The sequence below is a fragment of the Plectropomus leopardus genome, chromosome 13, assembly GCF_026936395.1.
Source record: "Plectropomus leopardus strain MGB_pleo_1.0 chromosome 13, ASM2693639v1, whole genome shotgun sequence".
NCBI lineage: Eukaryota > Metazoa > Chordata > Actinopteri > Perciformes > Serranidae > Plectropomus > Plectropomus leopardus.
Window position 1 is genome coordinate 27,276,955 of NC_142188.1, and position 25,694 is coordinate 27,302,648.

At 39.1% G+C, this 25,694-nt stretch overlaps 1 protein-coding gene across 2 annotated transcripts in view; it reads left to right on the top strand.

Moving 5' to 3' along the window:
* The window catches only part of ide (insulin-degrading enzyme), a 34,428-nt gene that overhangs the window by 3,203 nt on the left and 5,531 nt on the right, over positions 1 to 25,694 (top strand). Inside the window, exons 4-22 of one of the 2 annotated variants that reach the window (XM_042501770.2) lie at positions 255 to 424; positions 1,864 to 1,986; positions 3,117 to 3,229; positions 3,513 to 3,675; positions 4,292 to 4,384; positions 4,525 to 4,616; positions 5,026 to 5,106; positions 6,271 to 6,374; positions 8,403 to 8,505; positions 8,635 to 8,757; positions 9,238 to 9,320; positions 10,872 to 11,016; positions 14,191 to 14,301; positions 14,560 to 14,680; positions 16,549 to 16,640; positions 18,266 to 18,377; positions 21,897 to 22,064; positions 22,587 to 22,859; positions 24,491 to 24,552. In XM_042501770.2, the coding sequence (XP_042357704.1) occupies positions 255 to 424; positions 1,864 to 1,986; positions 3,117 to 3,229; positions 3,513 to 3,675; positions 4,292 to 4,384; positions 4,525 to 4,616; positions 5,026 to 5,106; positions 6,271 to 6,374; positions 8,403 to 8,505; positions 8,635 to 8,757; positions 9,238 to 9,320; positions 10,872 to 11,016; positions 14,191 to 14,301; positions 14,560 to 14,680; positions 16,549 to 16,640; positions 18,266 to 18,377; positions 21,897 to 22,064; positions 22,587 to 22,859; positions 24,491 to 24,552 (2,332 nt within the window). Of the gene's footprint in view, positions 1 to 254; positions 425 to 1,863; positions 1,987 to 3,116; positions 3,230 to 3,512; positions 3,676 to 4,291; positions 4,385 to 4,524; positions 4,617 to 5,025; positions 5,107 to 6,270; positions 6,375 to 8,402; positions 8,506 to 8,634; positions 8,758 to 9,237; positions 9,321 to 10,871; positions 11,017 to 11,749; positions 11,895 to 14,190; positions 14,302 to 14,559; positions 14,681 to 16,548; positions 16,641 to 18,265; positions 18,378 to 21,896; positions 22,065 to 22,586; positions 22,860 to 24,490; positions 24,553 to 25,694 lie in introns of both variants that reach the window. The other variant, XM_042501771.2, reaches the window with a different exon arrangement.

The following is a 25,694-nucleotide window of genomic DNA, read 5'->3' on the forward strand; positions in this document are numbered from 1 at the left end:
AATGGATTTTCGTCATGAACTAATTCACATCCTTTTCCTCGTCTACAAATGGTCCCATACACCAACAATCTTCATTTAACCAAAACAGCTGCAGCTGAAAAAAACAAGCTTTAAAATGTTGAATGATTATATATTAATAATACAGCCTTAATCAATGTTGTTAAACATCTGGAGGTTGATTACTACTATACTGACAACCACACTGAACTGTATAGTTCAATGTTCCCTTTACTGTCATTTTGTAATCTGTGTAGGTTTGCTCAATTCTTCCTGTGCCCACTGTTTGATGAGAGCTGTAAGGACCGGGAGGTGAATGCTGTCGACTCCGAGCATGAGAAGAACCTGATGAATGATGCCTGGAGGCTGTTCCAGTTAGAGAAGGCCACTGGCAACCCTAACCACCCCTTCAGTAAATTTGGAACAGGTAGGAAATCTCCAGATTAGCCATAAGTGCTCGTTATTGACTTTCTGTTTAGTGCAGTTTGCCTCCATGATATGAAAGGTTATTAGTTGCATCACATCAGTCTCTTTGTGTGTAGAAATACACTGAACAACTGGAAAAGTGTATGTTCAAACACAAGATATGCAGTAGCAGTCGTAGTAGTAATAGTAATAATAATAATTTATACAGTACAATTCATGCATAAAATGCACCACTTAGTGTTTAACCTAAAACATCTGTGATGGAAAAAAAGATGATAAACCAAAGTACCATGTTTAGGATAGATGGTCTGATGAGGTATATTTTACACTTGTCCAGTGGCCTATTTACATATTCATGTAAATAGGCCATGTTAAATTTTGTTGTGTACTATTTTAGCATATAGAGTTGATATTACACTGCCTATGCAGTGTAAGTAGTGCGAGTATTTTGCCTCAAAAAGATTTGCAGGTTTAATGAAGTGGTTGTCCATCTTAATAATAACCTTATTAAAATGCATGTTTAATTTTGTTGAATTTGTCCAATATTTGGCAAATAAGTAGCTCACTTTATTTGTATTTGCTAAATGAAAGGACACAGTGTTCCATAGCAATAAATAAAATGCATATAAACCCACCATTTTCTTCACATGCTACAGCTTTGATGTGTGACATTTCTAACAGTTTTTTTTAACCTTAAATCATAACATTAAGATTCACTCAACTGGTATTTAATTGTTGTGAGGGAAACCTCTCACAGCATTAACTGAGTTGACTCTCCGGGCAATTGAATTCCCAGATCAGAGTGACGTGCACTTGGAGCAGCTCCGAGCTCAAAATAGCCACCTGATGGCAGTCTTGAATTATATAATCCTTATTCCATTTAAGAATAGAGGAGGATCAGACAGACCTGAAAGTCATGTCCTCTTAGAGGAACAACATGACCTTTTTTAAGATTTTCACTTTGTTTATCTGTCTCTGTCTAAGAAAATGTAAGATGAAGTTTATTTACAGATGGCAGGCAAGTTTGTTCATGTATCTGGCAGACTACAGTCACTGGGTCATCACAAACTGATTATGGTCTTAGATTGAATGACTCGCAAAGTTCTTTAATATTTTTCTTGCAGTTCTCAAGAAGACCATACTGATGTTTATATGTGTTTGCATCATTTGCATTCTGTAAGGGGAACAGTCATTGTTCCACCTTGTGCAGTCATCGTTATCAGTCTGCTACTCCAATGATCTGTCAGTACACTGCTTTTGTGAATCAGTTTATTTAAACTAAATTAATAACTGGATTTGGACAACAAAGATAAACCTGAGGGATTAGATGTTTTGTTTTTAATAAAACATTGATCATTACAGCTGGACTCAGTCACGGAGAGGTTGTGGCATGATTTTAATTAACACATATTCACTCTTTACGTATTCTTTCTCTTAAAGGTAACAAATTGACCCTTGAGACCCGGCCATCTAAAGATGGGATCGACATCCGTCAGGAGCTCCTGAAATTTCACTCTACATATTACTCCTCTAACCTAATGGGGCTGTGCGTGTTAGGAAGAGGTAACCTCTCGCAAACATCATGTGTGAATGTTGCAAAAACTCCACTCAGCCTAAACAGCACTCATATGACTTGTCAACCCCGATACTGTCAGTTACTCAAGACAACAAAGAGGAACAAACAATTCAAGTCATGCATGACTTGGCGGGCCTAAGCCTTGTTACTGCAAGTTTGATTTTCAAGTTGATATAGCAATACAGCATTTCATTGCCACTTGTGATAAAGAACCTCTGTATGATTGCCAGAAACAATTGCGACAGTTTTCAGGACATAGTAGCTTCTGAATGCAGCTAGCAGGAGTATTTGTTTTAAGGTTAGTCCATACACCATATGCCTTACACCTCCTATCTGGTTTAGTAAGTTCATCTTCTTTTCAGCTTTGCTATCATGGTGGAGGTGGTTTCTAAAAATATCTTCCCACTGGCCTTTTACTTTTTTCAGCCTTTGCAATCATCTGTAATTGTAAGAAACTTTGAAAGCCACTGCTTCCTTTGTGGTAAAGAACAGCACCCTCTTCCTGTTTCACCATCTACAAACAGTCTTTGTGTTGAAGTAAAGTTATACAAGTTTCCCCTGTAAGCTTAAGCTGAGTTAACAGTTACAGATAAAAAGCCAACACAGGATTTCTCAAAGATGAGCTCAAGTTTTTATAATGGTCATTACATTAAATACATCGACTTCTCAGAATGATTGATATTGACTTACTGACGTTGAAATGCCAGCTAAAACCTAATTTAATTTCTTAATCCTCTTGTACACAATGTTAATTGTTTTCTGTCCACAAATTTAAAGCAAGCTCTTATTAAGTTATCTTTCAAGTTCATTTCCAGATATAAATGACATTTTGCACAGACAAAGTTTGATAGAAATGCTTACAAAAACATTACAGTGTGATTAATGCTCCACGTGGTTCGCAAGTCACGTAACTGCGGAATGTCTACCGAGCTTTCGTGTGCATTGCTATAGATGGTCAATGTATGATAGTTAGTTTATGTTTTGTTAGAAGAGCCCTTCATTATATTTTAAACTGGGTCTTCTTTGCACTCATGAGCTCCTTATTGTCTCCTTACTTCAAAGCTAATCTAAGCTAAACTTTAAGTGTGTTCCACTTTTCTTCCCCCTTTATCTACAGAATCATTAGATGAGCTGACCTCTATGGTGGTGAAGCTATTTGGAGAAGTGGAGAACAAGAACGTACCAATCCCAGAATTCCCCGAGCACCCCTTCCAGGAAGAACACCTCAAAGTGAGTCAGTTAATAAAGTTTCTCAAACTTTGCTGCACACTCTTAACACTTTTAGAGTAATGTAGGGCCATAGCTAGTTGTAATGAGATTGTATTTAATAGATTTTTACCCAGTTCATCGTGACAGCTGGCTGTTCATTACAGGGGAAGACATTTTTGATGCTTTGTGGAAAAATGTTTTGAGTCACTCGATAATGAAATAATTTTTCTCCCAGCTATCACTCATCAAAATATGTTTGATAAATTTCTGATTGGGCTTTCTTGTCCTTTGTCTTCTGTTGCAGCAATTCTACAAAGTGGTGCCTATTAAAGACATCAGGAACCTATATGTGACCTTTCCCATCCCCGACCTACAAAAGTACTACAAATCTAACCCAGGACATTATCTGGGACATCTGATTGGTCACGAAGGACCCGGAAGTTTGTTATCTGAGCTGAAATCTAAAGGTAGGACACAGAGTTCAAAGATATCAACACGTATTTGGAGAATTTAGGGATTGTGACAAAAAAAGCACTATAAACGTATGGTTGGTATTATCATATTTTCTCACCCTAAAGGTTGTTGAATTTTGCATATATATTTATTTTTTTTAAATAGTCTAATGTCTATATATGAATCAGAGCTGCAGCAATTGATCTCTAAGTTGTCAACTTTTAAATTAATCGCAAACTAATTCAACAATGCTTAGAGTACATTTTTAAGAAAAAAAGGCAATTCTCCAATTCCTATTTCTTAAATGTGAATATTTTATGGTTTTTTTGCCCCTCAAACTGAATATCTTTGTGTAATGGACAAAACAAGGTATTTCAGATGATTATCTCGGCCTTTTATCATCTAAGTAACTAATCGATTAATCGAGAAAATAATCAACAGATTTTATTGATAATGACAATATTCATTAGTTGCAGCCCTAACACAAATATTAAATAAACAAAAACAAATCAGCATTTAGAGTGATTATTCATCCTTAGTAGAATTTCTTTATTCAAGATGTTCAATTTTCAGTCGTAAATTTTATGTATGACTTACTGAAAAATGACCATTGTTATGATTATCTTTAAGGCTGGGTGAACACACTTGTTGGAGGGCAGAAAGAGGGAGCCAGAGGGTTCATGTTCTTTATCATCAATGTGGACTTGACCGAGGAGGGTCTCTGTGAGTACTTCAACCATACAAACTTCACTGATGACATGCATGTGGTTGACAGTATTTCCCACTGCAGTCAGATTTGTGTATGTTTGAATAAGTGCAATGTAAATGGTGTACATTGAGGTGTGTTATATGGGTCACTGCAGTGCACGTTGAGGACATCATCTTCCACATGTTCCAGTACATCCAGAAACTGCGCACCGAGGGGCCTCAGGAGTGGGTGTTTGAGGAGTGCAAGGTAATTAATGTTGTCTATTCAGCGACAGCATTTCAGACGGAGGGGCAGGACAAACTTGACCTACTTATTTCTGGTTAGTGGAGAAACTAATAGAGCTGCACAGACGTTGACAGCAGAGACTGATTGATTCAGACCTGCCAGCTATTTTCACCATCTTATCTGCTGAATGAAGCCATGTCAAATGAAGCTGGATAGTGCTCATTTTCTATGCTACGCTGTCTCCTAAGGGATTAGAATAACATGGGGATTAAATTCTCTGCAGCTCCACTTTCTAGACTCTGGCTCTGACTTTGGGTCTGTATACAGTTAATGTATGTAACTGTTGTATGAGTTGTGATTTCACTTGTTACATTCTCTCTCTCTCTCTCTCTCTCTCTCTCTCTCTCTTTCTCTCTCTCTCTCTCTGTAGGATCTAAACAAAGTGGCCTTCAGGTTCAAGGACAAAGAGCGACCCCGTGGCTACACTTCCAAAGTGGCTGGTCTCGTACACGTAGGTCCTCTCTCCATCTGCAGAGGTTGTTTCCAGGGAGACACAATGCAGCTCATTGCGTCTGTACCTGCTGTCGTCATCAGGCTGCCTGGTGCTGCTGTTGACTCTGTATTAGGAGAATTGAGATTTTGCAGAGGCACAGTCCGAGTTAGGCTCGGCTCTTATGTTTGCCAGAGTTCCTGTATGACTGTCGCAGAAAGGCTCATTGACTTAAGTACCTAATCATCATCCACTGCACGAATTACAAGAATTTTCTTGTGTGTGTCATCTTGCCAGGTTTGGCAGTGCATTTTTTTCACCCACCATTCTCTTAACACTAAGCAGGCTTTGATTTAAACTATTGATCTGAGATCTACACATTATGGAGATAAGAGCTTTAAAGAGATAGTTTTGATTTTTTGAAGTGGGGCTGTATAGGACACTTAACCATAGTCAGTGTTATATATAGTATTATAGATGTCTGTTGGCATGCCCCGAGCATAGAGAAGGGACAGGAAGCCAAGCAATTTACTGCTCTGGATGGGGGCAGCAGCGAAATGCATTTTAGCCACCTTGAAAAAGTCCTCTCACTCATGTTCTTGTCAAAAACATCAGACACTCTTGACAAAAACAGCAATTTTTTTTTTGCTGGACATGGCATGGGAGGTGCTGGTTTACTGCTGCTTCGATCAGTTAGCTAGCTTATGTTGTTGTGTGACTTTGGTGAATCTGAACTAACCCTTTGAAATGCCAAAGTCACACAGTTACACAAACTAACAGTTTGACGCAGCAGTAGACAGCAGCTCTTGAGTTCAGAGATGTAGAATCACATTTTTTTCTCAGTGGAGTCTGGCATTGAAGAGAGCAAAATACTGGCTTCATTTAAACTTCGTAAACATCTGACTGATGGCAAGATAAAGCAGTGAAAGCTTTCTCATACAGTGCATCATAAAAACCCACTCCAAAAGATCCAAACTATCCTTTTAATTGTTGTTAAAGCTCTTATCTTTTTATATCTTATCGTCAGGCCTCTCTGTTGTCAGTTGACGACTTGTAATTATTTGGCCTCAAAGAAAAAAATGGAGGAAAGAATTAAATATCAAGACCTTTTCACAAATGTTTTACAGTAAAACGTCCAACCTCAAGCAGCAAAATGCTAATAGCTGTCTGATCTGTGTGTTTCAGTACTACCCTCTCGAAGAGGTTCTAGCAGCAGAGTACCTTTTGGAGGACTTCAGGCCAGACTTGATCGAAATGGTACTGGACAAGCTGAGACCAGAACATGTCAGGTCAGTGTTAGACAACAGTCTGGTCCTGTACAGAAAAGCTGATGCCATCCATGCACTTTAAGCATCAATCCCATTGGTTATTACTCACATATAACATATACATGGTATGTAATGATGGACATGGCTAATGTCCCAGCAGACTCCCACCTACAGAATAAATTTGACTTTTGTTTAAACTTTTTTGTGATCAGTTAACGCATGGGGATCTTAGTAGTGTACATCAATCGGTAAAGTAACATTAGGATAATGTCACTGCAGCAAACAGCAACAGAAGTGTTCTGTAAATGGTCATTGTGAGTAATATTGTGTACATCATGTATAGGAAATAACAAATATCTTCCATTATGAATACCTAGATGCATTGCAAGCCTTATATGTGATAATGTGTGTATTTGTGCATAATGTGAAAGAGATAGTCTGTTGTATCTTTATAACCTGTATCTGAAATACATAATATGAGGATGATAATATAGAGGGCATTCAGATAATGATTATTTTTCGTGGCCTGCCAGCTGTGACAAAGTGCTGTTGGTCTACTTTGATATTTGGATGAAACAGCTATTCAATTTTCTGCCTTGAAAGAAATGCCAGACAAACTTCACAGATTTGATTATCTCTGCAGCCTCAAAGTGTCCGTTTGTTATATCAGGAGACGGAGATGTGTGCTCAGGAATACATTATCAAGTTTTGCTCTCTGAATTGGCAGTGGTGCTGCACTCCATAGGGTTTTACATAAACAAGTTGGCAAATCTTTTCTACTACCTTGTTATACATGCCCCATATTATTTAAAGGTATTGGTCTATTAAATAGTTGTTTTTTTTTGTTAAAAAGGAACTACGTCCATTTTCAAAATTCATTCATCTTATTCTAATGGTCTAAGACAGTTCACATTTAACAGTAAACACGTACAACTCTGTCCCAGATCTAAAACCTAAAATGCTAAAATTCAAATATGGGATTTCATTGAGTATAAAGTCTGGAGCTGCTCCATAGACAATGAGTGATGAAAGATGTTCTAAATGACACTGAAGGACCTCGAGAAATGTTCTGAATATAGGCTTTATATCCTATGACATCACAAGTTTGTTTTGACTCGGTAAACACCAAGTGATAAGCTTAGATGATATCAGAAAACCATACAGTTACACCTACATTCTTTCCTTTGTTAAAACACTGAAGAGGTCCAGCCATTTTTTGTGGATTGACCCTTTGACACTGTGTTCTGTTTGGTAGGAATAAATTATTTCACAGAGGAGGTTACAAATCAAAAATGAAGTCAGAGATAATACCCAACAAGAGATTCATTTTGGGGATACAAAGACATGTCTGGCATACACTAGCTGGTGGGAATAGCACAGTCTTCTCTGATGCAGCCTTACTTTGAGTCTTATGTAAAACTCCTAGCCTAGTGTAGCTTTAACTCCATTTCATTTTATGAGATGGTACTTGTGTCGAACAAAGTGCAGACTTGTAACTACTCCATTCCTTAATGCTTACCCATGAGAAGATTGCATGCCCTCTCTGGCTGACCCTGACAGTCTGCATGCCAGGCTCTTCCTTTACTGAAGTGGCTATTTAACCTTGGGGTTTAACCACTGCTACTTTGAATTCATGACGATCTTTCCTTTTGTATCAGTTGCACTCCAGCAGCCATAAGTGGAGTTACAGCATGTCAGGTTACATCATTTAACTACCAGAAATTATAACCCCTTACGTATGATGCACCATAATTGTTTTTACATCCTAGTTATTAACTAAGCAGAAACTAAACCTGCTATTTGCCTCTTTGTGATTGTGACTAGTCAATCACACTGTGAATGCAGCGCACTAAGGGTGTACAGGAATTCTAAGCATAGCGCAAGACGCTTCAGTGGATCTCCTCCACATGATCCAAATGAAATGCTAATAGAAAAGCACTCACATCTCATTTCGTGTGTTGGTTACATATGCAGAGTATCTTATCAGCTCTGACAAAGAGGTTTTTGTATCCATGTAACGTGATCTGGTCCGCTCTTTTGATTTTCCAGAGTTGCAGTGGTGTCAAAGTCATTTGAAGGACAAACAGACAAGACAGAAGAGTGGTACGGTACACAGTACAAACAGGAAGCCATCTCTGAAGACTCCATTGAGGTGAATCACTGCGTTCACAGTGATCTTATCAAATCAGGCGCACTAGTGGAAGATTTTTTTTTTCGGTTTTGTGATGAGTGTATGACTACACCTTACGTTTTACTTGCTTATTACATGCCTTTGTTGCAGAAATGGGCAAGTGCAGACCTCAACGGCAAGTTCAAATTGCCCATGAAAAATGAGTTCATCCCCACCAACTTCGAGATCTACTCTCTTGAGAAAGACTCTCCATCAGTGCCCACTTTAATCAAGGCAAGTGTTTTTGCTGCGCAGCTCTATCAAAGTATTCAAAGTACTGTCGCTCTTCATTACCTAACTGCTCCAGACTATCCTTGCTAAATCCTATATTGTTAAAAATCTCTGTTATGCTTTCATATGCTAATATGGTATTGTGATTGAGATATAAAACATTTAGTACTCTTGTTGCCATCATGTGAAGATCAGAGGAACTAAGCTGTTATCAGCAGCGGACATACTTTAGTCTCTGAAGGAAAAGATAAATAAATGGCAGTGTGCCTTTTTCCTTTTATTGCTCAATCACCATATTATAATCTGCTGATATCAAAGTAACTTCGTCACATTTGTGCGATTAAGCAAATGCATAATGTCTGCTTGTGTTGTTACGCTGCAATGTGCATTTAATTTCCACAGAATACAAATGAGTATCTCAGCACAGAATGGACTTGAATATGAAAATGTGAACTATTTGTTTGTGGTGTTCATTTCTTGCAGGACACTGCCATGAGCAAGGTGTGGTTCAAGCAGGATGACAAGTTCTTCCTGCCCAAGGCGTGCCTGAACTTTGAGTTCTTCAGGTATGTAACTAACTATGAACCTTAGTAGTTCAGCTGAACTTAAGGGAAAATGTCCTCTCCAGTAAATCTGTTTTCACTTCATGATACCTCATTAGTTGTCATTATTTCTCAATACTAAATAACAATAACTACTATTATATATACTATTATAATACTGCAATATGTAAAGTATCAGCAACACCCCCACACACACACACACACACACACAAAAAAGGGCAGTGTCTAGAAGAATTCCTGTTGCTGCTCTACAATAACAAATACTTGAATGTTTCAAAAGAGCTGGAGAAACAAAGTGTTTATTTTGCATTTACAGTAGCTTTACTGAACACCAGTGTCCCATTAAATAAGACCAGAACAGAAAGCAAGCTCCAAACTGCAGCCACTCATTTTCACTGTGTCTATAACAAGATTGTTAAAGTTTATTAATACTAAAGTAAAAACTAGATTAAGGTGTGAAGAAAAACATTTTGATTAACTGAAATTAAAATAAAAGCTACACTTAAACAACAGAAATGGTATTGTAGACTAATAAGCAAATGGTCAATTTGGTAAAGATTGGAAACGCAACAAACATAATGAGGCATTAGTGCATATATTTATTGAGACTGAGATGTGTACATGACTGTTAGTCAACCGCCTTTACAAAGTGTTATCTTAGTATTGCAATACCTTTTCTGAACGTGTTAAATCTTTCCCCTGACAGATACCCCCCATATTATAATCTCAAAAATAAAACTAATACTGAAGCTAAAACTATTTAAACCAAACTGAAATGAGCAAACCCACTTTGGAATATAATTGAAACTTAATTGAATTAAAAACTAATAAAAAGCGCAAAGCTATAATAACTCTGATCTATAAATCTACTGAAAGCTGAACATGATGTTTTTAAAATAGTGATTTTTCAGTGGTTATTTATTATGTCAATGCATCCCTGGTGGTGAAGACTTTCACAGTTTGACCACATGATGCAGGCCTAAATCTTAAGTACAATAGAAATACAAATAAGCCAAATGCAACATAAACCTTGAATTGAATGCCATTTTACTAATTATTTGAATCACAATAGCTACTCTTTATTCTTGCTGTGGCAATCGGTTCAAAGTAATTCAAAAGGAAATCTTGCACCTGCTTCCTTTTCCAGTGTTGCTAGAATTTTCTAAGAGGCCATTTCCAAACACTCAAATCTAACTCAGGAGGCTCTTCCAGTGTTTACACAGAAGACACCACTACATAAACTGGGATAGGCTGGATTAGTAGGCCAGTTCTCTGGAACTGAAACACTGCCAAACCCTTCTGGATGTCTATTATGTGGTTTGTAGGTTGTCACAAATTGTAGTCTGATAACCAACCAAACATCTTGACACAGAGTTTGTAATGTTATCCCCCTAATAACTAAGCTATTGGTATGTTAACGTGTAGGACTATGTTTTGTAAAGTACATGTGTTACCTTCAGCTCCGACTGTAAAAAATTTTTAAAAAAAATGAAGACACCAGTACCTCTACATATGTTTCTATGCTTTGTTTGACCACTGCCATTTTCTCTACAGCCCGTTTGCGTACGTGGACCCGTTGCATTGTAACATGGCATATTTATACCTGGAGCTCCTCAAGGACTCCCTCAACGAGTATGCATATGCAGCCGAGCTAGCTGGCTTGAACTATGACCTCCAAAATACCGTCTATGGGATGTATGTAAGTATTCAAAAAATTGCTCACCATTGCCCTCACGCTGCATCCCAGACCTCACGTCTCCAATCCTTATCATCCTCAGACTGGGCTACTGTTGCTCAGCCAGGCCTGGGTTGTCGAGTCATTTTAAGTCATCTGTATGGGCACATTGGAAGGTTTTATCTCACAGGATGATGAATTAATGAAGAAAAGTTTACTAATATCCACTCTATTCGTTAGTCCATTGTCTGTCATTGTCAAAATACTTGACAGTTACAGACATAACTTGGGGAAAACCCATCAAAGCAGTTAAAAAAAATTACATTTAAACATTGAAATGCAAAAACCTTCCAACCTGGCTGTCCTAGCCTCTATTCTGTCTGCATCTTCCTCTTCATTTCTCATCAATCCTTTTCTCATTTTTGCTCACCCACCTCCTGCGAAACTCTAATGACTACTCGAGGTAATTGTCTTGTCACGTTGGACATCAGGTGAAGCGGCGTTTCACCAACAGCACTGAATTTGCGATTTGATGGTTGATCTGAAAATGGTGGCATGAGTCTCCCACCTGATCTGATTGTCTGACAGTTTTTACGGGACAGAAGGCTGGTCACGAGGCTGCATATACATACTCTTCTTATCATTCTTCTCATACTTGCATTGTTTTTTGTGTGTGTTTTTTTCTTCTGAACCCCCCCCCCCCCATTCCCAACAAACATGTTTTTTTTGTTGTTCTTCTTTTTTCCCCTTCCATTAGTCGCTACCTATACGCAGATCCCCTGCACTGCAACATGACCTACTTGTTACTCAGGTTACTGAAGGATGATTTAAAAGAGTATACATATGCAGCCCGCTTGGCCGGGCTGGTGTATGGCGTAGCCTCGGGGATGAATGCCATCCTCGTAAGTAAGCTGTGTGAAGTCTGGAGGGAAGTGGGGGTGCCAATGACGGGGCCTCTTTGAGGTTTTGACAGTGTGTGGAAACTTGCGGCTTCTTTTTTTTTTTTTTTTTTTCCAACGTATGTGATTAAGTGCTGTGTGTGTCTTGCTCGTCCGATCTGAAGAATTTAGAAATGAATGAAATCTCTGCTTGCTACTGCATTCCATGCAAACACCAACTTAAAGGGGAGCACCACCAAAATTCAGTATTCCAATGTTATTTCCATGGCCTAGGGAAGTTCAATCAATATTTGTGAACATGAGTTACTCTGTCAAAGCCAGAAACCAGAGACGTCTCTAACTGGTGATGTCATTGCTTATAAAGTCTGGCCCATAGACAATGGATGCTTTTGTGCACCCACAGAATGTTTTTGTTCTTTTTTATACCCAAATAAGCAACAGAAAATGTACCCGTGGGTGCTTTCAATGTCATTTATATTCCTGATTCATTGTCTATGAAGCAGCTTCAGAATTTACACCCTATGACATCACAAGTTTGAGTTTTATCACTCTAGTTTTTGGTTTTGTAGAAGGGTTGTTCACATTTACCAGTATTTTTGGACTGTCTTAGATCATAGGAATAACGTATTTTTTTAAAAGTTGGTTTAGTTCCCCTTTAATATGTAATTTAACCGTAGCTGAAAACAGTCCTCTGGAAATGTGATAAACTACTATACTGACATTTTATTTCTACTGATGATTAACGTATTTACCTCTAGGAGTTATATATCAAAAATTGTAATTATCAGATTCTCTCAGAAAAGAAAAGACATTGCCATATTTGAGTTTTTTGTAAATGCCTTTATGACTCTGTCTCTGTTGTAAGTCTTTTTTATTTCTAAGATAAGTGTTTTTGAAATTGATTATTATAATGGGATTTCATTTTAAGCCACCTTGGCAATGAAATGTATGAATTTAAAACTTTGTTCAGACTTGTTCAGACAAACTGAACCCTGGCTTATTCACTCAAGGACGCCCAAGTGACTGATTTTACAGATTCACTACCAACATTCATTCATGGTAATGTATTCAGGCAGGAGGAAGAGACTGGGTGGCAAAATTTTACCTACTCTTTGTAATTATTTTTTGGTCTTTTGGCAGCTATTCTCTGGTTTCTATTGTGTTAGTGTCAAACAGGTGGTAGATGAAATGGTGTCTCAAGGAATAAAGCCAAATGATGCAGATTCTTTGACATATTTATTGTCACATTTCTGCTCATGGCAGTGTGTAATGGATGTTGGAAGTGGATCTGTATCCAGGAATTTTGATTAGTTACAAGCGACTTGCTAAGTCAGGCTTTGTTTCCCTAATTTTGGAATACAGCCGATCTCTCAATTGTGTGTGCATCCCTGGCAACTTGCCTATGAATGACACTGGTTTGTGGTGGTGTTTTGCTCTTTTCTAACTTTCTAACTTCCACACTAGCACTCTGCTGCACCCTTTGTCATATGACGTAGTAACCTGCATCCATTAGCTTTCTCTCACCGGTGAATCACGATTGTGGTGTGCCCTAAGAGACAGCCATTCAACACATTATCTGTAGTCGTGTGACTGTATGTAATTGAATTGAGTCAGCAGTGCTGGTGTGGCTAGCCCGGTGTTTGTCAAGGTTAATGATGTTAGGAGAGATTACTTTAACAGGTGTCACCACAGGGACCCAGCGACAGGGAGGAGGGGGGAGGATGAGTCTGAGAGCGTAGCCATGTAGTTGCAGGTTTTGCTGAATCATGAAGGGCCATAAGGTGCAGATGACATTGCAAAGTAGAAGCTTTAAATAACCTTCACTGTTCTTTTCCATTTTTAAAAAGCTTATTTGCATAAAAACTGTCATAGACCACTTTAGGTTTACGCTGACTCCCTGAAAGACTACAGTGAAATATGTTTCCCCTGATGGACATAATGAAGTGATGCTTGCTTTTCAGCCTCTTGTTACCTTTTGCTATTATTATTATTAATCTTTGTGGCCAATAGGATTATTTTTTAATATATATATATATTTCACTAGTTTTATGTAATTGTCTTTTGGAATATTTGAGGCAAATATAGATGTGCTGTCACATATTTTATGATATTTATTTTAGCAGTGAAGAGTCATCTTTCGCTGGGTGTGGTCTTGACAATCATTTGGCCAGCCAGTAATTCCACATGTAATAAATGCCAAAACCTTCATATAAAAAATATGAAACTACAGCTTCAGATTCGCCTTATCTCTGCATTTGTTGATAATGTACCATCTGTCCTCTATCACTGTCTGCTGCAGCTGTCTGTTAAGGGTTACAATGACAAACAGCACATCCTGCTAAAGAAGATCATTGAGAAGATGGCCACCTTTGAGATAGACGAGAAGCGCTTTGACATCATCAAAGAAGCGGTAAGCACTGACTGCAACTCCATCATCAGAACATGTTATGAGCCATGATCGATAAGACAGATGACTTTATTAAATGTCTCACTTTAACCCCTGAGTATTTAGAGCCTGGTTTACTCTGCCTCACAACACGAGCAGTAAACTAACAGCAGTAGGCATTTTAATGTGCTGCAGCAGTTTTCAAATACTTTTTTTCCATTTTAAGTCCAGCTCATAAAGTGTAGTTGTTGAACCGACTTTCCCTCCTCTTTCTCTCCGCAGTACATGAGGTCTTTGAATAACTTCAGAGCCGAGCAGCCTCACCAGCACGCGATGTACTACCTCCGTCTACTAATGACCGAGGTTGCTTGGACCAAAGACGAGCTCAGAGAGGCTCTGGACGGTGAGGATGGATCCTCTTAATCCCTTTTTTTTTCTCTTCACTGTCTCAAAGTCCCAGCCTTTGCGCTTATTACTCCCTTATCTACTGTGGGCCAAACTGAGTTCACTGAAATACGGAATAAAAGCATAGTCATTGGTGCCAGGTATTGTTTAAAAAATTGCAATGCCAATACCTGTACCCTTAAAATTATACCAATATGTTACCAAATTAGATACACATAATGTGAATGGAATGGCCTGTAGAATAGTTATGCTTTCATATGTTTTGGTGGTATTACCGACAGGGATTTGAAGGCGTATCAAAAACACTAGACTCCATTGAGAAAAACAGTAATTTTACTCCACAGAACAGTGGAGTTGCTGGTCTACCGCTGCCTCGATCAGCTGTTGTGTAAGGTAAAGTAGAGCAAATATTGAAATATAGAGTAAACTTGAACTGCAATTTATTTCTTTTCAAGTGTAAAATATGTTTTACTGCTGCAAAGGCCAGTTAAAATTCGATGAAGGTGTGCACATGACAGAGTAAATACATTTTCGCATTATCTGGGTGTTACTCCCTAACATGTTTACATGTATTTTCAATGTCCAATTTTAGTTGGACTAACGCAATCCTTCGACTTTTTCTAACATGTAAACATAATGAGTGACAGTTTAACAATAGAGTTGAGCCGTTTCTGTGTTCGTAGGGACAGTTGAATCTCTCAATGATGGATGCTAGCAGCTGTTGCCGCTGTGTTAGAGTATGCTAACTAGGCAGACGCTAGGCTCTAGGCTGTGGAGACGGCAGCAACAGAAAGTTTGCTTATCCGGTGGTGTGTAAGGACAGTCCGGCATCAGACCCCTGCTGGGATCGAATGCAGGTATTGATTGTTTTGAAACATCTCGATACTACTGTACGGGGTTATTTCAGTTAATAAGTTAAATTATTGAGTACCGATACTCAGCCCAAATAGGCAAGCCTGTCTTTAGGCAAGAACTGAGCAGGTGAAGCTTGGGATACGCAGCTAGTTGTATGAGGTTGAATAACTCCGTCACAACAACAAACAATGATCGACACGTCACTACTCAGTTTCAGTGTGTTTGCTTAACAGTTGATAGAGGGCTACTCTTAAGCTTCTGTTACCTTAAGTCTTTTCTTCTCTTCTGTTTTCTTCCTTAAATCCTCATTTGAATGCTAAGGCTGTTCTCCAGCAGATGCCTCCCTAGCTGCAGTCTTTCCTTTCCGCAGTGCCAGTCTGGAACCTGAAGGGCAGACTGCTATATTTTTACCATGCAGCTTACACAGACGATCCTCAAATTCACATGAGACTCAATTAACCTGCAGGGTCAAAGCCCTCAGCCCAGTCACCGGGGCCTCCAATTACCACGCCCTCTTTTACCAGTGTCCTTACCCTCCTGCTGTGCCCTGTATGGGGTCTAGGACACACACACCTCTTGTTTCCTAGTGTGTGTGTAGGTGTCGACACACAATCATTCAGATAGATTGTGTGTGTGTGTGTGTGTGTGTGTGTGTGTGTGTGTGTGTGTGTGTGTGTGTGTGTGTGTGTGTGTGTGTGTGTGTGTGTCCCTGTAGTGGCTCATCCTTGAATCTGGGTCAGATGATGCTTGAATTCAGATTGACCAGCCCACATTGAGACAGACTTAATTTTTATGTGCATGTTACTGAGTGTGTAAGTGTGTGTTTTGCATGATTGTCTTTATGTGTGACTGCTGTTGTCTTGTTCATGACAGGAATGCTGTGCGATGAAATCAAACACACTGCCGTTATTCGTTATTTTTTTCCCTGATTCAGTCTCAATAGCAGCTTGGTAAAATTGCTCGGGAAATTGCTCTTTGATTGATTGCTGTTGTCTGTGATCTGTATTCCAGATGTAACTCTCCCACGCCTCAAGGCCTTCATACCTCAGCTATTGTCACGGCTACATATTGAAGCCCTTCTCCATGGCAACATCACCAAGGAGGTTTGTCACTGTGTTTATACTGCTCGCCGAGGAAATGTTCTTTCCCTTTATATCGAAGCTTGAAGTTTTGTAAAATATGTGTGAGCTTTTCTCAGTTGATATTGAATACACTCTTTTATTCTGGAACATCTGAGTCACCTTCAGCTTTTTACCTTCCCTTCCAATGGTATCACAGAGGGAGGATTATTGTCAAAAACCTCTTATGAGATCCTGCGAGCAATTCACTCCTTATATGAGGTCTTGGCTGTCGCAGCACCCGCCTTTTGCTTTGTTATGATGACCGCGTCACAGTCTGGTGGAGAGAGAATTAGACTCAGCAGTGGGAGCGATGATCCATTTCTTCGTCAGCGAGCTATAGTGTAGGCAGACTCCTAAAGTGCCAGAGCAAGCACTGACCAAGTTTGGTGAAGAAGCCTGGTGATATGAGGCTGTATGATAGATGAGGTGTTCTGATGGGAAATATGTACTGGCCAATCAAAGGGCAGGAAATGTCACCATAAAACATTGATTTTAAAAATCAGTGATAATTACTTTCTTGTTGTTTTGAGGCAAAAACAACTTAACCTATTACAATCCGTACATGTACCCCTCTCCTCACATTAGAGTAATGAAACTTAGTTTCACAAGCACAATCTTTTCGTAAAATACATCGACCGCACCAGTGTGAGTGTCCGACCCCGAAACCTCTGAATCCCTTTCGTTGCTTAAATCTATCTAATATTCACAACCTACACACTTTAAAACAACATTTCAGCCTAAAATCAAAAGTACATATTTTACCTCTACCCTGTAGTGCTAGTTATCAGTTAAGATAGTTTTGGTGCGAGTTGCAAAGTGCTGGAGATTCGCTTTACCGACAAGTCTACAAACTCCAGATAAGGTGGCTTTATATTCAGGCCTCTTTTTTTTGTACATAAATATTTTTCAAAGGCTCAGTTATCTCAGTGACAAAAACCCATATTTCAAAACCCCTAGTGGTTTTGTTTTTATCTAAGAGGTTATGTGATTTATCTGCTACTGAAACTTCAAACTTTTAACCCACAGAATTAAACTCTTTTCTGCTGACGGTTAAAAACAAATGCTGAAAGTGTCCACAGTAAGGTCTGTGGATTATCCTGAGTAAGCAGTACATTATTTCTGGAACCTTTCTTTTTTTTTTTTGAGCACCAAATTCCATTCACTATCGCTGCACAAGTGTACCAACAAAAGTTTCTCAAACTTTGCAAATAAAATTAAATTTACTGCATGGACAGCTAACAAAGGGGGAAAATATACATTGGAATATCAAGTCAGACTCCTTGCAGTCTTTGAGGTTTAGGTTGAGAGAGGAATGCTTTACCTATGTGTACCACCAATTAGCAATCAACAAAGTGGGTATGGAAAAAGCCCAATGTCAAGACAGCTTAATTCTAGTCGCACACAGCTCAATGCAGCCTGTTGGGAAATGTCAGAAGCTATTCAGGGGAGTGTACAAAAAATAAATAACTGAAATTGGAGCCAGGCTAAGGGACAGTGTGCATAACAGAAAGGGGTTGATTAAGAAGACAGAGCTAATCATTCATGCTAAATGCTGTTTCTACAGACTAAAATGTTTTGCTCTCCCTCCCTGCCTGTTATCTCTATAGTCTGCTCTTGGCATGATGCAAATGGTGGAGGACAAGCTCATTGAGCATGCTCACACAAAGCCCCTCCTCCCAAGCCAACTGATTCGCTACAGAGAGGTGCAGGTTCCAGACGGTAGGTCCTGTACTCCCCCACATCACACACACACACACACACACACACACACACACACACACACACACACACACACACATCGGTTAAGCACTCTTCATCACCGTTTGCCAGTCATGCCTGTCTCCACGGTGACCATGCAGAACAGTCCCTACCCGCCGCTCCTGCCCTCGTCATCAGTGACGCTGTCTTGCGTTTGTAAAGACTTGATTAAATGCGACATCCCTCATTTCCCTCAGAGGAACATAATAGTCACTGACTGGCAATGAACGTCATCAGTCAAAATACGTACACACCTTCCACTCAGCTCAAAGATTAATGCACACACATGCCAAGCAAAGCACCTGTGCTGCCCCTCTGATTACATTTGGAAAGCTGAATGATGTGGAGAGGAAAACCAGAGCGGTGCAGGGGCCACCTGGAGACTTCCTGTGTCTCACCAAGGGATTTTCCAGGCTTGGCTCCAGGCTGCCAGTCGGACACAGAGCAGGAGCTAGGAGGAGGACATAAAGGATGTAAACACAAAGTTGGATTATGAAATGATGGACTGGCTGACGGTCTATTCGAGAAACTGGTTATTACTCTCGCAGCTGAAAGTTTTTGAGCCGAAAGTTCCCATGAATCTGTCCAATTATGCAGTCTTTGTTAAATGCATCTTGTGATCCAAATGTAATCAGAAAGATGTCCAAAAATCAAACATAATTTTGGAGCCTGCTATTACTCTTAATATAGATTGTCAGGCTTTCAAAAACAAGGACTCATTATAGAAAACAAAATCTTCAACTACACTTTTTCTTATTTTCTAAGATAAGATATAGATAAGAATGCTTTATTGATCCCCAGAGGGGAAATTCATGTTTTGCAGCAGTACAAGGTAAAGGGTAAAGGTCAAATACATGAAATACTGGCAAAACTGGCAAATTTATATGGTCAAAAATGATTGATTTGGCTTTTAAAGCAGTAAGTTGTGCAGTTTGCCATTGTGCCATACGAAAATATCCAGTTTTACCAAGGGGTGGGCGATATATCGTACTCAATGTATTTTGGCTCTCTCCATGAGGAATATATAAAATGACTATATCGCAAACATCGGATATAAATTTCCATATCATTTTTTAAAGCCGTGGCATGAGACTAGTTTTGCCGTTTCGGTTCTCTCCCTCTCACAGACACAAACACAAAAACGACTCTCTTACATGAAATATCACACACACACACACACACACACACTCTCCAACACCCACTTGGACATCTCCTGAGAGATGGTGTTAGAACAGGCAAAGTGTGTGTGAAAAATTAGTCACGTTCAGGAATGCTGTAGTAACAGTTCTCAAGGTAAGGAGTTAAACAGTAGTGTGAGCAGATGAGGTGTGTTTTTGTATATTCAGAGCTCCAGACAGCAACTACGTATATAGTTGCATTTTGCAACCATGACACATGAGTGCATCTTGCAAATACTATTAATAGCTAAGTTTATTTCCTGCTTATATAGAATAAATCTTTAAGTTTATCTGTGTCAGTGTAGCACTTTTTTTTTAACTTTTAGCAAATTTATAAATAGTGTGAGCAGATGAGGTGCGTGTTTTTGTATCTGCAGAACTTAAATCGCAACAGTTTAGTTGAATTTTGTGGTCATGGCGTACCATTGTGACTTGCAGATATCGATAATATACGAACTTAGAGCTGTTAGTTTGATTCAAGCTCACGGCGAATGAATCCTCATGTAACAGTTTAACTTTCTGCTAACTGCTAACATGTAACTGTTGACTGGAAGCTTCAAGTTCACAGCAAAAACATCAACACTTCCAGCCTGAAATGCCAGCCCAAAATTTCTTCACTTCACATAAGTGGTTTGGTTAATCAAAGCAATTACCTGCCCAAATTTGTTTTCTAACTTAACTAAAAGTTTTGGTGTTTTGAGAACAATACTGGGAGAGATATTTGGGGCTGTGGACATGACACTCCCCAAACGCAGAGCCGAAGTGCTTCATCAGCATGTGCATAAAGGCACCTGCATTACCCAACCTCAACTCGTCCATCATTCAAAGTGAGCTTGATCATGATGGACTCAAACAAAACTGAAGCTGAGCATTAAAGGAACCAGCTTTACCCATGCAAAAATGGATGGCTTCTCTCCACGTTCTCCTCAAAAGAAAATTTAAAGTACAGATAAAAGGCAAGAGGAGAGCAATTTGGAAGCACTCAGCAAAAAGCACAGTGTTGGCGTTCAGCAGAATGTCCGTCTGTGCCTTTCTGGAGAGTGTCACCACTGTCCTCTGACTGAACTCTCCTGTTGTACTCCGCTGCTCTCATCTGTGCCTCGAGCAAAGTGCTCTGGCATGACTGCATATCTACCATTGGGACAGCTCATCAGTTTTTTTGCAGACATCACTTGTTTTGCTTTAGGCAGCAGTGATTATGTTTTTGAAAGAACGGATTATGCATACAGGGATCATCATTTTGAATGGATTATATCGAGGTGTACAACCAGGCTGTTGAAATCCATTTCTGTGCTTATCTGATCACTGGGGAAAAGGATTCTTCTTCAGCTCCAGCTCAGTCGCTGCATTACATGCTCAGTGTCGTTCTCAACATGTCGCCCCACACCCAGTCACGTTCAGCAGAAAAACTTTTTATAGACTTTATTACAGGGTCCCTGCTGATCCTTAAAGAATATTTAAAGACACTGAATCTAACAATTCGGCCTTAATAAGTACAAAAATGTCTCGAATCAATCTTGCAAAAGTATGAAAATGCTAAGATATGGAAAGTTGAATTCTATGATTCCTTTTTTATTCTGTCATTGCACTGTAAAATAATTAACATTTTTTTAATGTAGATTTTTATTGATTTTTGCTTTTTCATCTGAAATTTATCAACTCAGTGCTCTGAATGTTGTCAGAGACAGCTAAAAACCCTAAATTAACAAGAATAGGAAAAAATATATCTATGTTAAAAATAACCTTGACTGTCACCTCTGACCCAATTTTTAAAAATAATTTACCGATGCCACTCGCATTTATGTCACGCAAAACAGAACAGCGAAACTAGCGACACATATTTTATTCTGGTAGGCATTTAAGTCTCAAATCGAACTTGCCTTAAACTGTAGGACCCCTGTTATAATTCAGATTAAATTTGCACACACATACCAGGAAGAAATTCAAATGCTTATCATATTCTGTCTTTTGTTTTCTTCTGTTTAATGAATACAAAAACATAAGATTACAAAGATATTCAAATGCAAATTACTTGAATATTCCTCTTTGTTCTTCATTGCCTGTATTAAATACTTAAATGCAAAATACATCTGCCCCTTGACTTGTCTTACTGCCTTTCGTCTTCAATTGCGATACAAACTGTGTTTTTTTTGTTTATTTGTTTGTTATTTCAGGCTCAGCTTGAGAGCCCTGCCTTTTCCCCTCTGTCAATAATGCATTTCCAAGTGAATGTGTTTACATGATATGGATGATGATATGATACAGTACAGAAAGGAAAAACATATTCTTCTTTTCCTCTCAGGCGGCTGGTATGTCTACCAGCAGAGGAACGAGGTGCACAACAACTGCGGCATTGAGATCTACTATCAGACAGACATGCAGACCACCCACGACAACATGCTGTTGGAGCTGTTCTGTCAGATCATCTCCGAGCCCTGCTTCAACACACTGAGAACCAAAGAACAGCTGGGTGAGTCTACATGTAGTGCATGTTGTAAGGAGCATTTGTGCAACACTTAAAAGAAGCGTTTATAACAAGAAACTTCTGTGGCGTTTGCATTAGATCTTACTACCGAGTTGTGAAGGTATTCTCTTTGAGAATTTTGCAGCTTTAATCTGCATTTGCTAATTAGATGCTTCTCTATAAAGACCAGAAACTGTGTAAGTATAGTTTCTAAAGTGCTGTCAACCCTGATATAATAACTTGGAGAATGAATGGAGTCTCTGAACCACATTTCCATGGAAGAAGCACTGTAATCATAGTGCTCGACCAAAAGTTAATAAGATAAATACAGAGACAATGAGGAGAATAAAACGAGGACAAAAACACTTCACCAAATCCTCACTGCAAAATGTTTCTGAAAGCACTTCAAAGGCTCTGTGATTATGAAGTTAGAAGTTTAGAGTAAAATGGACAGTTTCTCTGCACACGGTGTTCTGTCTGTCCTCTGTGTTGAGCTCCCACATATCTTCCCCTCTCCATCCCCTCCAGGCTACATCGTGTTCAGTGGGCCCCGGCGGGCTAATGGAGTGCAAGGCCTGCGCTTTATTATCCAGTCAGAAAAAGCGCCCCACTACCTGGAGAGCCGCGTAGAGGCTTTCCTGTGCACCATGGAGAAGTCTGTGGAGGAGATGAGTGAGGAAGCTTTCCAGAAACACATCCAGGCCCTGGCCATCCGCCGCCTGGACAAGCCTAAGAAGCTGTCTGCTGAGTGTGCCAAGTACTGGGGAGAGATCATCTCCCAGCAGTATAATTTTGACAGAGGTGAGCACTGCTTTTCACTTCACTGCTACTCTTCATTGTGTTTAGATGCAGTTCAAACGCTCCTTTTTAAAAAGATTTCAAAACTCTTTCTGACCTACCAGCTATTACAGTATAAAGAGCTTGTGTTACAAAGAAAATCAAATCCAGGTTTTTGAGAATTATCAAATTTTTGGTGAGTCCCAGAGGTGAGTAGGATGTTGCTTAGAGCTGCACAAACTGGGATCGATTAAAGCCTGAAATAATCTGCAGCCGTAGCACACCTCTCTCTTGCAGCACTCTCCTGAGTGCCATAATGGATTGTAATGGGCCTGATTCACTGGTAATCTGCCTAAAGCCCGGAGTGATGGCAACACTGAAAGGCTGCCAAGGGAGTGGGGGTGATTACTGATACCAGCGTTGTTTGAGGAGGGGAGGAGAGTCAGAAGAGAGGGGGCAGCTAACACGCCAAGGGCACAGAAAAACATATAACGCACGCCATTAGTCAGAGCTTACACACAGTGTGCTCCAACTGTGAGACAGCTGCTGTTGGTTCATTGTTCCCGTTAGCTGATTCAATCATCGTGTTTTTGCATGTTGTGTAAAGAGATGCTTATTTGACATGGTTAGACTCTGTTTGGTTTTCCACCAACTGTTCATGGCAGTAGAGACTGGAATTGATGGAGTTGATTTGAAGTCTTTCCAACGAGCAAAAATGAAAGTCATGGTAAACGATGTGGCAGCTGAAGTCTCGGACATCAGAGTTATCCGCAAGCAATTGAACACACCAAAAAGTAATATATTACCAGTGCTTTCAGTTGCATTATTTTGCAGCAACGGTAATAACTTCGACCAAAAATACAGCCGACTTTTACTATGATGGGTCACAAGTGTCAGGGAACTTTAAAACTCATATTTTAAGTTTAATAGTAAAAAAAAAACACTTTTTAATTATGCTGTCTGTGCTTGAACACATGTATTCACCCTTTGTCTGAAACACTATGCTTAGCACTTTCTCTGCCCCTCTTCCAAAAAGAGAAGTCTGCGCTGACTGGTCAGCGTTTGCAGCTCTTTTGTATCTCAGCATCTTGGCGCTGTCCTTGCAGCTGGGCAATGGCTGTAATGGAAAATAGTAGAACTTTTCACAGTGAATCAACAACCAAGATTACTTGTTTTCCTGAGGTTAGCATGTAGATAAATGTACAATAACAGTGTACTTGCAGTTAGGAATTACCTGTAATGCAGAATATCTGCACTTTGTACCACAAAAAACAAATAAAAGCTTCCTAACACAACTGGACATGTCCCAGCAGGAATACGATCTGAATATAGGGAGGAAATTGACAAAACTGGCAAACAGCTTGTTTGTCTGATGGTTGTCTGGAAAATCCAGCAAACTTTGAAGTGACCTTGTAGCTAGAAAAGAAAAACCTGTTGGACACCTAGTATTTAGAACAGTTTGAAGCCACAATTTGTGCTCACAGGGATTACTTTTCATACATTTTCCTCATTGTCTGAAACTTTGTCCATGTTTAATATGAACATCCCTCACTGTAACTCTATGACACCAAAATATGGAACAGTATGAACGGCTCACTCTGAAGTTTTTATGTTGAACCTCACTGATATAAACTGTTTTTCCTGTTATTTTGCAGATAACATTGAAGTGTCCTATCTGAAGACTTTGACAAAAGAAAACATAATGAACTTCTACAGGGTAAGTAGTACAACTTTTTGTCATGCAGTGTCTCTTCCCTTGACTATGTTTGACAGACGTTAAGCAGTAGGAGACACATTTCTCAGGGTGGCAGCGAGTCCTTAAAATAAAAAAAAAAATCAGATCCTACTTGTTCATTTTGACCTGACAACAATATGTTTAATTAGAAACGGTATATTTTCACTGTTGGTGTGTATTTCCATTGCAAATTTAATTTATATAATATAGAGCAATATTAAAAGGTCTTAAAGAGTTTTACATTTATTTTTTTTTATAACTGTAGACACCCTGGTCCCTTTGAAATGTCTGAGCTCAAACTGGCATCTGTTTCAAAACATGTGTGTTACATTTAATATTTATTATAAAAAATGTGTATTTCTCCCAAATTCACTTTAACAATTATGTTTACACACAGTAGGGTGATGGAGGTGTTAACTGAGAATCAGTTTAGTTTAACAGCTTCCTATTAAATAGCAAAGTCAGATATTGTAATCCTCGCATGCTTTAATGAGTGGATGTTAAAACCATAAACAACAAACAAATCTGAGCTTTGAGAATTTTTGCTGATCATTTAATATGGAAATAAAGACCTAATATTCCTAAAATTGCTCCCTTGGTGCATTTCCTCCTCCAGCAGCCACACTTTTATTTGAATAGCCTTAAATTATGATGCTCATTTGACTTTAATTGTGGTACTTTGTGGCTGTGCTTAATGCTGTAACACAGCAGCGGCGTCATCAGGAGGTAGCTACATAAATTACAGCAGTAACCCGCATTTTATGACACAGTAGAGTCATGAAATATTTCAGAGGTATTTTAATCCTTGTTAAATACATGTTTGAACTGAAATGTTATATTAATAAGTCTGTAATGAGGAAATTAGTAGTGACACACTCAATTGTCATTTCTGATGCATTTGTTTCAAGAGTTCAGGTTAGGGTTAGGCCATTGTACAGCTGTGACTAGGGATAGGCATTTTAAATAATTTTCATTTTCAAGTACTCGCATTAGATAAAAATAAAATTTAAAAAAATCTAATATAAGAATAGGGTCCTAAATGACCAACCAAGCAAAAATGCAGGTAGGGATTAGGGTTAGCCTACCATTCTGTGCTGCAGACTGCATATTTAGCTATGATATTC